The sequence below is a fragment of the Chlamydotis macqueenii genome, chromosome 13 (genome assembly GCF_036417535.1).
Source record: "Chlamydotis macqueenii isolate bChlMac1 chromosome 13, bChlMac1.mat, whole genome shotgun sequence".
Lineage (NCBI taxonomy): Eukaryota > Metazoa > Chordata > Aves > Otidiformes > Otididae > Chlamydotis > Chlamydotis macqueenii.
Genome location: NC_141568.1, coordinates 16,497,341 through 16,513,788, shown reverse-complemented (window position 1 = coordinate 16,513,788; position 16,448 = coordinate 16,497,341). Strand labels below are relative to the sequence as shown.

The following is a 16,448-nucleotide window of genomic DNA, read 5'->3' as shown; positions in this document are numbered from 1 at the left end:
GTGCCATTTCTAAATGTCATGCAACAGCACTGCCGGCAGGCACCGTCTTGCTGAGCAGCTCCTGAGCATGGCAAGAGTTCCCACAACGCAGGAGTGTTTTTCTGTTGCCAAGCTGGCTTGATCCAGTCATCAATACTCGTTAGGGACCGATGCTCGCACAGAGCAGTGTAGCATCTGCTGTTCTTGGCTGAAAGAAAAAGCAATGAGTTGGTCACCCTTCCAAGTTAAATCCTTGCGTGAAATTGGTGCTTGCTTATGGATTTGGAAAGCACAGACACCTACAGCAAATTTATCAAGTTGGGGGAATAAAATATTCCTCAAATTTTGAGCATTTTTCCATTTTACAGGGTAACACAGGAAGAATATTAACTTTATCTTTCCAAAAGGCTGTTTGAATGACAATTATTTGCTGTTTACTTTAAGTTTGTTTATTTTAAAGCTGTTTTTTGACATTTTGTTTTATCTGTGGTTTTTTTTTGTATTGCCCATCGTGTTTGTTTAGTGTGCAAAACGAAGTTTGCTGTTGAAATTACATTACAGCTAGAGCAGAAAATGAAGAAAATTGTTCCTGCTGATTATTAGTAATTGCTGTTACCAGCTAAATTACAAAATGTTGATTCAATTTCCTAGAGTAATTTTAGGAGCAGGGAGCTGCCTTACTGGAGTAGACAAAATGAATGTCTGTATTGGTTTCTTGACTTGCTTTAGTTGGGAAGATGGTGGAAAGGAGAAAAGTTGGGCAGATGAGCGGAAAGATGAGGATGCAGGAGTAGCTGTGCTGCTGTGGGGAGTCCATGATGACAGAAGTTGTGTGCTTCTGTCTTGGGCATTACAGTTCCCCAGCAAAACACAAAACACCCCGTTGGCAGCAAGGTGCGGTTAGGAGGATGCTTAACTGAAGTGGGATACTCCAAAATAGCCCAGGGACCTTAGAGAGGCTCCTTCTTTCTTCTTAACTGCCTGGGAAATGTCTCTAGGAGGTTGATGATGTGACGTGGTGGGCATGGGCTTCAAACACCCACCCTGGGGTTTTATTACAGGCTATTTCCCTAAGAGAGCCTGCCATCCATAGCAGGGTGTGAGAACTGCGCTGTTAGTCCCACCGTTGCCGGTTATTTAATCTGACAGCAGGAACATGCAAAATGTATCATGTTTTCAACCCTTTTTTGACAAAATTATATTCCTAAACCTGCTGTTCCTTAAAAATGATGATCAAATGGTGTTTTTCTCCATTGCTCACACTGGCTGCTCTCCTCCCAGCTGGAGCAGGAGGCAAAAGCAAGGTGTTGCTAGGTGGTTTTTCATTTTTGACTTTGGCTGCTATTTCAGGACGTTTCAGCAGTGCTTTATGGGGAGCTGCCTGAAGATTAATGGGGAGGTAATGATATGTTACTATTAATATCAATGCTGCTGGAATCGCACAAATTATGTATATGATATGTACACACACATTTTAATACATATGTATTTCGTTTAGTGGCAGATTAGGGCTTTATAAAACGTTATGTTGATGTTCACCTGGGAAACCCTGTTATATTTGAAGAATCATCTACACCTTTTCTTACCTTTTCTAATGATACCTATCAGTTTTGAAGGGGAAAAGCAATTGCAAATGGAAAATCAAACAATTTTAGGGCCATGAATGACCGGATCAAACCCTCTCAAAATGTCCCTTTGCTACTGGACAAAACTTGCTTTGTCTGACCCACAGTTTCATGGTCTTCCAGCTCCCTGAGCCAGTGCTTACCCGCTCTGCATCCCCTTGGAAGGATGGAGCACCTCTCAGTCCTGGTGAAAGCTGCAGGAGGTCAGTTATGGTTGTTGACCAAACTAATTTAGTCCTGGCAGGGGATTTTAAAAATTTCTTTTCTATCTCGTACATTTTTCATAGTTGCGGAGGACAATTCTCTGGGGAGAGATCTACTCACTGGAGCAGGACTTCTCCGATGAGCTGTACAGGTCCATTCAGAAGGAGCCAAGAACATGACATTAACATTCTGCTGCTCTGTCGTTTATTATCTCTTTGCTAGGCTTATAGCTATTATTTTAATTGCTTTATTTTTTTTCCCCCATCTCTAAATGAGCTCTTCTCTCTGGTGGCAAACACTAGAAAAGGTTGGAGCGTGCATGTAGGATAATTAATAGAAGCGGTATCTCTTCTCAGAAGCCCTTCCCAGCTTCCCCAGACTGTCACTTTTGCTGGAGAGTTGTGACAAACAGAGAACCGAAGACGATCGGGTCCTCCACCCTGTACCACGTCCGGCAGTGTGCCACTTCCTGCCCGTCGTGGCAGTTCCCTAGGGCGGGACTTGGAGGGGGCGATGGTGGGGATGGACAGGAAAACATGAACCTCCTCTAACTCAGCAAGGAAAGATCCCCCCAGGTCTTGTCTGATTTCTACCCTCTGCAGACATCGTCAGGGCATTTGCAAGGCTCAAAAACTCTCAAAATTGGGCTGATAGCTTGCACGGGAGAACTCTACCTCTCTGTAACTTTGATTGTGTTGATACTCGGAGATCAAAATTGTTTTACGTTAGATCAGGGTGCTGCTAGTGTAGCTAGGGGTCCAGACTGATGCTCTTCCCCATGAAAAGAGGCAAAGGAAGACATCTCCATAGCAGCCCTGCAGCTCCCTGGCTCAGTGGTACTCGAAGCTCTTGAAACTCCTGTTTTGGTGTTGTATAAGAGTAATGTGACATTCTGAAGGGGCCAGAGACAAAGGCAAAGGAGCTCAAAATCTATCCCTAAGCGAAGCGCAAGCAGCGAACAGCTTGCAAGGAAGCTTGATGTGTGCAAGTTAAAGCTACACTTTGTGCTCCAGCCGATAACCTGGGCAGAAACGGAGCTTCACCTCATCACACGTGAACGTGAGGTTCTCAAGACCCTGCTTCCAGCACACCACCCTGCTCCAGACCTGGACACCTTTGATCATGCAGCAGCCTGCTGCCCTTCTGCTCCAGCAATTGTTTTCCTCTGGTGGAAAAGGTTTGTCGTTACCACTTTGTGTGGGTACCACCGTCCCCCCCAGGCATACCCTCTGAGATGCTTTGCCTTCCCACAGCCTACATCAGGTCTGGTGCCCTTTGATGTGACGAGACTCCATCTGATAGAGGCCACTATGGCCTCTAGCTCATGCTGCCTGTACTTTTCTCCAGGCCTCTGCAGTCCACTCCTCTCAAAGTTGAAGAGAAAATACTTCTTCTCGGGCAAGGAACAATGATGATTATGATTGACTTTTTTTTTCCTGTCTTTTCTCCCCCTCCCTAATCTTGGCTATTTGCATTGCCAACCTGATTCAGCGGAGTGCCAGATTCGTCTGGGAGCTGAAGCCCACGCTGCAGAGATGGATGTGCCCATTGAAACCAACGTAATTTTTGAATATTGAATGTTCTCAATTAGCTGTCTGAGAAACAAACTATGTATGGTATAATCAGCTGAGATTTTGATTAACTGATTCAAGAGAGAGTTCTTGTCTCTTCTGAAAGGGACAAAATAATTGCACAAAAATTATATGTCTGGCTCGAATTTCTGGCTCTCAAGAGCCTGGGCATTTGGTGGATTTTGTTCTTTCTGTGTATGTGGAAGATGTTTTTTGAGTCCTAGCTTATTCTTCCCTGTGCTGACATGTCACTTATGCTGTACTGTGCTCTGCGTTTAATTTAAGTGAAGAAAATCTTGGTGCTAAAGCTGGTGCTCAGCAGCTGTGTGCTGATAGAGCTACAAAACATCTCGGGCTCTCCAAAGAAAAGGGTCTTTTAGAACAAATCACTCAGTGGGAAGGTCATCGGGAGAAACATGGAACTAGAAAAGCTGCACAGAAACTTGTCTGAAAAAAACATTTGAGAACGTTTTTCTATTTCTAATCATATTTCCCAGGGGTTTTCCCAGGCAGCCTCTCGGCAGGGTCCTTGACGGGAGGCTCTTTAGTCTGGCAGCAAGGCAGATGGGAGCTGAGAGCAGCGGGATGGTGTTTGCTGCCGAGGGTGAGGAATAGGGAGGGTTTGTCTGTGCAAATGGAGTGGAGAAGTATCACACCAGAGGGTTTTCTAGCTGGGACTGGGGCTGGATGGCTTGTTTTTCAGGCTGTGCAGGGCCATTCTGCCTGAGAAATTTTATTTTCTAGGGAATGGAAAGACACCAAGATCTTGCATTAAACCATAGAAGTGACTAAGATATTTAATTCTGATCAGCCACTTGTGTGTGAGTCATGTGGACTTTCAAAGAGATTGTAGATTTTGGTTTACACTCTGGTCTTACAAACTTATCCGTGTGTTTTTTTTCTGAATAAGTGTGCATAGGGCACGCGATGGAGCAGCTGCTCCTTGGCAGACAGAGCAAGTCCTCTGCCTTGGGACTGAGTTTGGGGAGAGGTTTTCCAGATCACTTTTCAGTAGCAAGAGAAGATAATACATGAGAAACAAAGATATTGGAAAATACAGGCAGCAGAGTACAGGGATTTCTTGCTTTACTATTCTTTTACTGGTTCCCTGCCAGTTGTTTGTCACGTACCCTACCCTGCACATTTGTTGCTCTGATTTCTTCTGCTCCTACATAAAACTTCGGTGACAACAGATACATCTGCAAAATCTAAGAGGAGGAAGCTGATTTAATTTGAACTCATACTCTCAATGCCTTACCATTGGCTTCTGGCAGTTAGCAAATCGTTCAGCTGAGCTCTGAACAATTAGTTTTTCCCTGCCTCTTTTGCAGTTCAGTATTACAGAGATTACAAGTACAAATCAGATTAGTCCAGGCTTCCGTATCAAGTAGAAATAGGCAAAAAGTTAAATGTTCATTCATCACAAAAGGCCCTTTAGGACTGATTCATACTGTTGGCAGTTTGTGCAAACAAACCTGAGAGACTTTCTCCTCTCCAAAAAAAAGGAAGGAATATTTATTTGTTTCAATTATTTGCTTTGAAAATTGAGCCGAAAGAAATAATGAGAGGTTCAAAACATGCATAAATGACTTCTTTTGCTGGAAACAAGGGGGCCAATAAGTGGAGGGAAGTTTGTTTCCGTGGAAAAAACAGCTGAAGTATAGCTTTGCTGCAAGCCACGGAGAGTTATCAGTGCCGTTATCCTGCCCCTGCGCAGGAGAGAAATCACAGCATCCCTTGGCTTTTTGCTCAGGGGGACTGGGACACCAGCCGCCCGGCGGGACAAGGGCATTCAAAGCACGGTACTGCTCCAAAACCCAGGTAGTGATTTCCAGTCCCTGTTAGGAACATGTAAATCTTTTCCACCTTTGTAACTGGTTGGTATCACCGTGTTCCCATGCCTGTCTTGCTTTCGGCACGTGGCACCATAGGATTGCTCTCTGTATGCAGGGCACGCCTGAAGCGGTCCCGGCTGAGTGTTGCTTGGGCTTTAACATGCTTGTGGGTGTTGTTGGCTTTTAACAAAGCAGCTGGGAAAATATTATTGGACTGGCCAGACTGGGAAAACAGGCGTGGGTTCAAAGGCAGAGCGGTGGGTGGGAGCCCATCTGGGCATCTCTCTGTTTCTTTGTTTTTTAAAGCATTTTATGGAGCACTCCATGGCAGGAGGGCTACGTCGTGATTTCATAAATGAGCATCATAGGTTGAAACCTTTATTTTCCTTCCTGCATTTTTTTTATATACGTTTTTCTGCAAACAGGGGATCCCTATTGTGCAAAACTGAAATAGTTACAGTAACTATCCCAATAATAGTGTTGACATTACAAAGCAGTTCAAATGCATCACAAACGGCTGGTATTTAAAAGTCTGTCTTGAGGCTGATCAATTTGAACAAGCCTGACAGCAAAACTGATGTGTTATTACCTCAGACAATTGCTGTACTTACTGTTTGTGAAACGCACGGGAGATGAAGGGCTCGGTTTAAAGGGGGCTGTGATGCAGCATGCGGGCTGAGGATACTGGCTGTACGTGGGACAGGGGTGCCAAAATTAAATAATCAATTATCCCAATGCAACATGATGGAATGATCTCAAAAATTCATGGTTTTTGTTCTGTTTCTGAAGCGGAGCTGGTGGGAATACCCTGAGAGCAAAAGGGGGTTGCCTGTGCCACCCCCGTGCTGGCCGTGGCGTGTACAGCCCGTCCTTCCGAGGATGAGAGTCCCAGTTTTGCCTGGCACTGACTGGGGATAAATTAAATGAGAGCTGATATGACCCAGTGTATATACACACTGGACCCAAGCCTATGTATAATAATCAGCAACTTAATAAATTCGGAAGTGCCATCCCTCCCAGCAGCTAAGTTACTTCTAGGCTGTAATTAAACCTGGCTGCTCTTTTCTTTCATGTACTTGCGAGCAGAGTGGTATTTTCAAGATCAAGTCATCCAGCCAAAAGAGAAGGAAAAAAAAAAAAAGGTTGAGGGTATAGATGCAATTTATTAGTGATCTGGCACACGCAGAGACTTGAAAATGTTTAGTACTGTACTAAATGTCTGTTTTATTTAAAGCTTAAAGACCAACTGTTGGATTAAGCTTAGTAAATCAGTGTGCTGCATCGATGTATTTTTCAGGATATCAATTGTACTGTAAACAAGCGTTTTATTGTGTTGTCATCTTGTTCTGAGTTTTTAGGAGCTTTTCAAGAGGTGTTTCTTTTGTGAGTGAGTGGTTAGAGGTTCCAGCCACCTCTGACAAAGCAGAGAGAGACGATGTTGATTATTTTTAATAGACTGTAAAATGGTCTTGCAAGATACAAAGAGAGATGCAAGAAGAGTGTGCCTTGATCACCCCAAATTTTCTTCTGTGGGCAGAAACAACCCCACCAATTTTTGCCTCTAACTTGCAAATCCTGGGTGGCTTGATTGGATGTGCAGAGGGAAAAAAAATAAAATCCCCTTGCCCACAACTGAGCTGCTGTGCTTTGCAGAGGGCAGGAGGAGAGAGCGGCGCTGGGACATCTCTGCCTTTGGCTTCTCCTGCTCTCCCATGGTGTCTGGATTCATGATTGGCACTTTCTGGAAAATTATACCTTTATGCTGCATTTTTGTGTTAATTTCTAGAAGCAATAGGGCAGGAAGGGCAGAGCCTTACTGATGCTCAGCCCGGCTGATCGGCGGTACCAGGACCCCGGCTCCCGAGCTGTGCGACAGTGCGAGGCAGCGGAGCGCCGGCTGGCAGCCTGGCATGCCATATTGCAGTTGCTGAAGAATGAACAAACAAACGTCTGGTGCTCCACAGGTGCCAGTTTAATGCCCCTGCCTTTTTTCAAAGTGACATTTATTTCTCTTTTAACTAGCGAGAGCTTAGAGCCTGTTTTCTAACAGCATCCAGAACATTGTTTCATTTTTTTCCATATTCAATCTCTTTTCTTGGTGCCGTTAATGATTAGAGCTGAGAGTTTTGTTCTGAAAAATCCTCCACCCTACAGAAAATGTTATTTTGGTTGTCTTGAAACCACTGGAGAAATAAAGCATCTGGCCTGCATCAGGGGTGGTTTGCAGCTTGGGACTTTCTGGGGGTGCGGGAGAGGTAACTGGGGTCTTCGCCGTCCTGTTCCTGACCTGTTCCTGCAGCTGGAGGTGGGAAACCATGTTGCACAGCGGCCTGGGCAGGGCAGGCAAGGGCCCGAGGAGCAGAACCGGTCTTGAAATAGAGCAGCGTGTGGGACTCTTTAGAAATGAGAAACGAAGCAAATAACATGCTGTGTTACACCAAGAGCCTTTCCTCGAGGAGCGTGGTGAGTGTGAAACCATGGCGGGGGTAATGGGGCTCTGCTGGGAGAGGCGGGGATGGATCCTGTAGGAGAAGACCAGCAGCCAAGATGGGGTCACAGAGGCAGAGATCCTTTCAGCTGCTGCATTGGCTTTGATGGTTTTGGATTTCAGAGATTCTCTTTAGCAAGTTCAATAGCCTCTTCGCGTTGTTTTGACGAGGTTTATTACTGCTACAAAGAAAATGCCATCGCATTGCGGGTCATTGGCTAGAGAAGAGACGTCTTCCTGTCACATCCCTAATTACCGCTCACACTAAGCGCTATGGCAACGGCCTTTCTGCGAGGCGCTGCCAGGCAGGCCATCTGCACTCGGGTGTCGCAGCCTTTTTGGAGCAGGTCCAGGCTTTTTGGGGGCCTGTTATTCCCCAAAGTGTGCCACCCACCTGTGGCATTCAGCATCATGACAAATCAATCAGGAGTTAGTATTTAGTGCCAACTGTCCTTTTTTTCCCTTCGCAGTTAGAGCTGGAGTAGCCTTTGTAAGGCATAGACCTTACTGCTGAGGCACAAGAGCTGCTCCAAGCTGAACTTGGCATCTTCTGTCATGGTGGGAAGGATGCCAGTGAGAAGGTCTGCTTGTAAACTCTACGCTCTGGGCTGTGTTGTGGCCATAAGGTGGTCTGGCACTTTGCTGAGGATGTGGCTGTCCCTGGAAGAGCCACCAGCCACACTCATGGGTCTGCCCAGGGGCTTCCACACTGCAGAGGAGAAGGGCATGAAGGTCTTCTACTGATCTTCCCCGTGATGCTAGAAGGTCACCTGGTCTTTGGTGATGCTGAAACCACAGATGTGGATATCTGAGATGCTTTTTGTCTGGTTTAGACAGCGAGAGCCGTACCTGCTGGTGCTCAGCAGGGAAGCAGGGCTTGGTGGTTTCTCCCTGTGTTTCTGCAAGAAGAGCAAATCCGTCCTGGCCTGTCCTGCTGCATGGTACTGCAGCAACTGCATAGGGACTTCTTGTGTAGGGGGGGAACAACCTTGAAACAGGATGAGTAAAGGAGTCTGTTTTATCCTGCGCCTGCCAGATTCACTGTGCTTGTTTGTACTGAAGGTCAGTTCAGTTTACCTTGAAAAATCAGTGTTTTCCAGATTACTGGCTTGTAATGAGGACTCTGCTGCCCTAGTGCACAACTTTGTGCACTGACGTTTCCAATAAACGTGGCTTTATGGTTTGAAAACTGGATCTGGGCAGTGTCTGTATTAATGAGAAAGCAGATGGCTTATCAAGGCAAGGAGCCACAGGGAAAGCCATATGAAAATATAAATATTAAAATATCAATATTCAGTGAGTCTGAATACAGGCTTGCTGTTGCTGAGCGACATCAGCCGCCGTGGCCGTGCATTGTAGAAAAGCAGAGAAACTGCCCTTTTCTTCGTCATCGTCTGCCTAAATCCAGAGGAAAGCTGTGCGAGGAGCTGGAAGGAGCCACACCCTGGGTTTAGGTGGGCGAAACGTCCTCGGGGACACTAGACTTCAAACCAATGGGTGAATGAAAATCCTACTGGTGGCAAGAGGAACTAGGAGGAAAGAGATTGTCTCTCAGAGTACCTAGAATCTGTTATAATCCCAAATCAGGCACCGTGGGTGTAATACAAAATCTGTATGTGAAAACTTCATACAAAAATCCTCCTTTTGCCTCTCTGTTTCTGGTCAATTCTTTGTACCTATTTTTTCTTCTCTGTGCTACCAGCACTTTGGAGAAAAATGTGATTCGCTGCCAGCTTTCAGGCCCCCTTACTGTGCTCCCCAAGAGCTCGGTGATGGAGCACGTGCCAAGGGGAGAATACAGTTACTAGTTTTGCTTTAGAAGGCAGCATTTATCTATCTCCCTTTCAGGAGCCCCTGCGGGAGCTGTTCCCCACAGGTGTTTTAATGTAAATTGTTGTGCTCCAGCTCTGGAAACATCCCAGTTATAGGATGCACCTGTTTCATATAACATGAATTTTTGGGAAACCTCTGTCTTGAGTGAATGGCGAACCCCGTATCAGCTCATGCGAGTGGGGTCTCCTCCATCTGTTGAACCTAAAATTAATTGTTTAAACAGATAAGGGAAATTATGTCAAAAGAGAAAGAAAGTGTTTACTGATGAGCTTATCTTGGAATGAAGAGGGAGCTGCAAGGGAAATATTAATCAAGAAAAGCAAAGAATAACACGGCAGACATGGCCCTGAAAGAACAGGGTGACACCATGAATCTGCCAAAACAAGGAAATCCCAAGGCGAGCTCAGGAAGAGCAGAACAGAGAAAATTACTTGAACGGTGAGCGAACTATGCTAATTCACATACTAAAATACCCCCCCTTAGACTAAGTACGGCCCCACTCTTTGAGCGTGCGTAGTATAGAGTTAGAGCACTACCACTTTAAATGAAAGCAAATAATTAGTAAAGACTAATATCAATAAATGCAGAGATAAGGAGATTTCTGCATTTTTCTGTCTATGGAAGAAACCATGTGTTATGGAAAAGGTGTGCTAGCTTTGTGAGACATCACGTAGTGCCCGTCTTTGCGCAAACATGAAATAAAACAATACCTGGCTCAGTGTGTGAACTGGTTTTACGCACAGCAGGTAAAACGAGCCCAGATTTGGGACAACACTTCCACTCTGGGAATTTAAATAGGTGGTACTTTCAGCCCTGCTGGAAAAAGCAGAGCTGAATAAAAAAATACCTGCTGGGTTATTTAAGGCTTGCTGCTCGCCCTGTTCATTGGTTGTACTGAGCCCTGTGCAGGACGAGTGTGCCTGCACCAGTATGTGTGTCTTTGAATTATTCCTGCTGAAGCACATCACAGAACGTATTTTTCACTTGATTTTGTGCGGGAAGCAGGGACATTTGGCAGGAGATACGGACCATCCTTTAAAGTAAGACCCAGGTGCCCACCAGAGCCCTGACTCTATCAGCTTGCTGTGGCTAAAGAAATTAAAGCCAAAACTGACATATGTTGCGAATACTTGTCTGCCTGTGCCACTGGAAGCTGCAGGTGGCTGGATGTGCTTCTGGCTGTGGATGGCCTTGGCATATGGTTGGTGCTGTTTCTTTGCTTGTGGCACCTCCGGTTTTGGAAGTCCTTTTTTATTTATGCCGTAAGAGCGGGGCTTTTCAAAGAGGGTGGGCAGGTGAAGGAGGTACTTGGGTAGGTGCGGGGAGAATTTAGCAGGATTCTCCAGAAGAGTACAATGATGGGCTTGGAAAGTTGCTTAGTTCTTTAGAATTAAAGTTATTTGTCTCCTGGCTGGCACCCGGTATTTCATATTCCTCTTGCTCTTCCTGGAATAATTTCTCTCACTCTGGGGTTTGTGTAAAAATGTTTCATTGAGTTCAGAGACTGATGATCAAGAGTGACCATCTGTGACCCCTTAGTAGGCATCTGGATGTACATTTTCCACTTCCGAGCTGTTGAGATAACACAGTGCTATTGCTGCTGGGACGAGGAGGCATCTCATCAGATATAATAATACTTTCCAGCTGCACATGTTGTTTTTTAGTCTTTCCTAAATGGAATGAGTTCTGCAGGTGGCTAATGCTAGAGGATAAATTATTCCCATGATCATTTGAAGCCTTGTAGCAAACCCAAAGACAGAAATAAAAGAAGAACGTGATTTCAGAAAAACTTCCATTTTCTGTGCTGGTGGAGCAGCTAAGCCGTGTGGCTGCTGATGCAAACCTTTCATCTGGCCAAGTGAAAGAGTCATTATCTTCAGCCGACGCGATCAGGTGTTGAGTGGCATTTGAGCGTCACAGCCAGGCAGATATTTGCATGAGAAATACGCTGCGAAGATGAGACTTTGATGTATTTGCAACTTCTGAATTCCCATTATGTTTTTGATTGTGCTGCTGTTGGGAGAGCCTAGGACATCTTCCCTTGGCTGAGCTCCAGCTGAAGAAGGGATTTTCATGCTCCACTCCTCCACATTATCTTTCCGTTCTTCTCCTAACTTTCCTGCTCTTCTCTGTGATTGAAGAGAAGCCTGGAGAAAGGCATTAACAGCAGCAAGTCAGGGGCTGTCAGCCCTGCCTTAGGGATATGCTGGGAAAGAGAGGGAGAGATGCTGGACGGTAGACTCAGGGCTGTTTTGGTTGGAAGGGACCTCTGCAGGGCTCTAGTCCCTGGTAGTGGGACTGTCATCAGCACTGGACTGGAACAGCCCTGACCTGGCCATGCTGAGTCCTGAAGACCTGCTGGGATGCCCTCTGCGTAAGCTGCACTGGGCTTGCTGCTTAACAGCTATAGCGAAATGGCAACGTGTTGCAAGAAAGGTAGAGAAGAAAAAAGAAAGCTTATAAGTGCTTTGAACCAATGGAGAAGCAGCAGAAAGTCAGTACAGGGACAACTCTGATAAAAGCCTATCCGCTGGATAATCTGCAATCAAGGACGTGACAGGGCAAAGAGGCGACTTCCCAGGGATCCTCCGTAGCTCGGGCGCTCGTCAAGCTGCCTCTCGCATTTTAACGTCGGGTGAGGGTTTGGGGGGAGAAATGTGTATATTTCTGGAGTATGCAGGAGGCACAGCGATTACTCTGGGCAGCTGCCTCCGCTTCCTTCTCGTGTGGCGTTAATTACTCTCTGGGCAAATTCACTTAATTAAGCCCACTGAGGAGATGCTCTCACAGTGTGGTTTTTGCTCTTTAAACTCCCACGTATGAGGGGGGAGTATCACGCTTTGAGGACTCTTCTTTTTCTTTGAAATAGTTGGATATGAACCAGCAGGGAAAACTATTTCCCCATTGCCGATATGTTTATCTAGTCAAATTATCCCTGTGTGTTTAAATGGTGGTGGGTGGTGAGCAATCAAGAGTCCTTTTTGTGGCCAAATCAGTTTATGGCTTGGGCTCTGATTTTTCAGAAGATGCTGTATGTTGAAAGCTGAACTCTCGTGTTTGGCTCGTATTTCTGTCAGTCAAATTAGGTCCCAAGTGGCAAATGGAGGGTCTCCAAAGTATATCTTTGCCTTGGACAGTAGTCTCGAAGGGTGCACACCCCCAGCAAGACTGGGGATGCAAGTTTGGGCTGCTCCACATTACAACTTCATTGGCTGGAAAACAGAGAAAAAGGCCTGGAACCAAAAAGACTTGAATTTAATTTTCTTGATTTTTTTTCTGCTTTAAAAGAAAGACTTTTGTTTTGGAAAGAAATCAGATAGATGTGGTCTCTACTATGCAGAAAATAACTGCATAGCACAGACTTCAATTATCTCTTCATTTAAAGTTTCACTTGAACATTATTATATTCTGCTTAGTTGGGTTATGACTTCAATAAGTTCTTTAATTAGTCATACTATTAATGTAGGAATGCTTAAAATTAAAAGCTAATTCACAGCCAAGTGTTCTGGTAGCTGAAAGTTTTGGGTTTTTTCCTGAAAAAAAATGAGAACAACTTGTTGCAATTTTTCTTTTTAGTTTATTGTGGCTTACAGGAATATTGAATATTTGGCAGCTAAAAAAAAAAAAATTGGTAACTAATGCTCACCCAAATGTTTTCATGTCAAAGGGCTTTGTGATATGTGACCACTCCAAAAATGTCCTCTGAAGGGCAGTGCTGGGATGAAGGGTTAGGGAAGATGATGGTGGGGAGCCGCAACCTCCCGTTTCACAAGGCTTGAAACCCAGATCCTGAATATTTGCATCATTAAAAATCCTACTGACACAACCCATGGGGTGGTTAGTTACTGAAGCATTAAACTACCAGAGCAGCTTGTAAATTGTTTTGTAGCTGGATATTGCACATCCCTTGCATTACATGTTCAGCTGTGCAGCGTCCACGTTGGGCAACAAAATCCCCTGTAACACCGATGGGGCCGTGGCTGTGTGTCAGCAGTGTTCCCAACAGGCACGCTCCTGTGGGATGGAAACATCCCAGGAAACGCCATGGGTTGTGCTCAGGTACCAATTGATTTCTACGTATAAATTTTCACTTAAATATTACCATATTTTTTTATTAAGTCAGCTTATGACTCAATAATTTCTTTAATGAGACTTATTCTTAATGCAAGATGGCTTGAAATTAAAAGCAGCTTCTCAGACAAGTTAACATTCAAGCACAATTAAGTTAAATACTACGATGGCAAGGTCTGAGGAAATAAAAGAACTTTTTTGGCAGCAGCAGATCAATTATTACAATCCAAAACCACATGGAATACAATAATATATATTTTTCTCAGTAACGTGCCCTAGTTGCAAACTCGTAACCAACTTTGGTAGGTGTTTGTAAACACTGACTGGCTTCTGAAAAATGTTATTTAAGCACTCTGTGTGTGGTGCTGACCTAAAAACTGTGCAGGTGCCTGAGAGTATCGGTTGACTTCTCAGGCTCTGTGCTGTGAGAGCTTTGATGAAAGACCGGCCATGGTCCTTGGGCGGGCATGGGGCTGTGCCGGTGCTGGAAATGCATCTTCTGGGTTTCTTCCCCCGCCTGAGTTTTCTCTGCCTGTAAATTGCTGAGGCTTTGTCTTAGCAATCACATGCTGCCAAGGCACTGTGGACTCTTCGGTTATGAGTCGGCTCTTTTGGGTGGGGTTTCGGATCTGCATGTTTAGTGGATTTGGGCATGAGAACGGGAAATCAGGGAAATTTCACTCACAGCATCCCCGGGAGGTTTTGTAGGATTCAGTGAAGTAATTCCAGGATGTGAGAAAGATCATAAATCTCTGAGGGAACTAGACAAAACCACAACAGGGAATGAAGATAAAGTAGTGCAACAGCTCATTTCGCAGACACACACGTGCTGCTGGCAGCTCCGGCTGAAGCTTGTGCCAGCACGTTTGCCGCCAGTAGCTTCCACGCCATGTATCCTGCACTGCAAAGGTGTCTGAGATGAGGGATGACTTTTTCGTACCGTGGCAGATGTTGGTTACCCACAAGGGTGCTTTTACAGCATGAGGCAGGTCGGGTGGCACAGATGGCACAGGGTTGAGATGTTTGTGTTTGCCTCCAGCGCCCGGCAGGCCCCACAGCTCAGGAATGGTGGTGAAGGGATCCCCAGTACTGTCACCAGGGTTCAAGCATGGCCTTGGTAGTGGAAAGGAATCCCAAATTAATGCTTTCTCACCACATGTCATCCCTTCAGAAGGATAACTCATCCCAAGAGAGGGTCAGCAGTGAGTGAAAGCTTCGGGTCATGGAGGGAGGGAAGAGCCCAGGGCTAGGAGCAGATCTGTCAGTCAAGGAACAGGCAAGCGGTCGGCAGGATTTCGGGATCCAGGGCAGGACTGCGAGAGGATGCTAGTAATGAAAGCTGTATTGAAAACATCTGTTTCCTTAATCCACTTATGTTGACAGGTCAGACAAGCAGGGATGAGTTTAGTTAAAGAAATATCTTTCCAGGACATTAATGGATTGATAAAATATAATTCTATTAAGAGATCATTCCAGTGCTTGAATAGCACCAATAATTTTGTGGGAATCTGAGGCACAAAGAGATTAGTAGCGATCTTTATTTCCCAAGCAGGTTGTCTGTTGAGAGGTCGTTACGTAAACTAAGTGTCATGTATTAAGAAGTAATTGTGCAATTTTATCTGGAGAGAGTCCCAGGTGGAAACTGTGCACAGCCCCGTGGATGCTTCATGGGGACAGAAGCAGGAGAATTGATCCAGCTAGAAAAGTAAATTTTGCAAATTTTTATTCTGAGCCAATGGGATCGAACACATTCCTGTACCACATCAGGTGCCTCACCAGGGTGTTTCCATGGTGGATATTTGGGAAGAAGGCAGAGGAGATGCTGCACTGGGTGTACCGGATCCCCCATAGGCACAGGTCCACCCCTGGGTGGGAGATGCACAAGTCTCCATTTCCCCCTGAGGGAATATTCAAAATAACGTGTGAACCCGTCCTGACTGTGCAGATGCTGAAGATGCAGAGGTGTGTGGATGCCCTGAGCAGCACCGACCATTGCCTTCTCCTCAAACTGTCCCCACTGCTGGCTGGGGGATGCTGGGGGCACGGGTGATGCTGCAGGTGGGTATCCGGAGTTAAGCCTGCAGAAATCCTGACTGTAGCCTTCATTTGAGCTTTACATTAAAAACTTCTTTCTCTCTCTTTTTTTCCTGCTTCCTCCCCTGCTCGTCCTCCCCCTCTTCCAGCAACGTGGACACCAGGGAGCTTTGCGGTGAGTGCGGTCCCTCTCCTGGGGCAAAAGCAATCGTTACATGCACGTGTGCTTTCCAAGGATGCATGAAACCCTTCACAAACCTGGTGGTGCCATGGCGGCTGCAGAGCTGGTGGGGTCTCAGCGCTTCTGCTGCTTTGCCCCTTATTCCACAGGAAAATTGGCAAAACTTTGCTTTATTTTCTTGCAGCACAAACGGGGTCAGAGCTGAGCGGAGCCCATGGCTGCTGTTCAATAACAAGCTGGAGTTTAATTTCTGAGAATAGCACGGCTTCCAGCTCTGCTCTGATGTTCAATAAACCAGTATCCCTCTCAATACCCGTAATGTGTTTCTCCTTAGGCAAACCTTTGTGTTTCCCAGCAGGCTGCCTAAGGCGTACACCACCTCCACTGCACCTCCCACAGCTTGCAGAAATTAAAGGCTGGAAATAGAATCTCCAATAATGTTTTGTCCCACACCTTGACCAGAAAGGGAATATTTTCTGCTGGGATTTCTGAAGAGCTTTGCCTCGATGGGAGGTGACTCATGCACAGGGCTCCTGCTGCTCACTTGGGCGTATTTTTCCATGGATACTTGGGTTTGGGAAATGTTTTGGCCAAATGGACGCTGTAGTCTCTCTCTTGAAATCAGTT

At 45.6% G+C, this 16,448-nt stretch overlaps 1 protein-coding gene across 1 annotated transcript in view; it reads left to right on the top strand.

The window, feature by feature from the left end:
- Window positions 1–16,448, top strand: part of NECAB2 (N-terminal EF-hand calcium binding protein 2) — a 74,675-nt gene that overhangs the window by 38,180 nt on the left and 20,047 nt on the right. The window contains exon 4 of the mRNA XM_086758028.1: window positions 15,790–15,815. Coding sequence (XP_086614154.1) covers window positions 15,790–15,815 — 26 coding nt within the window. The remainder of the gene's footprint in view (window positions 1–15,789; window positions 15,816–16,448) is intronic.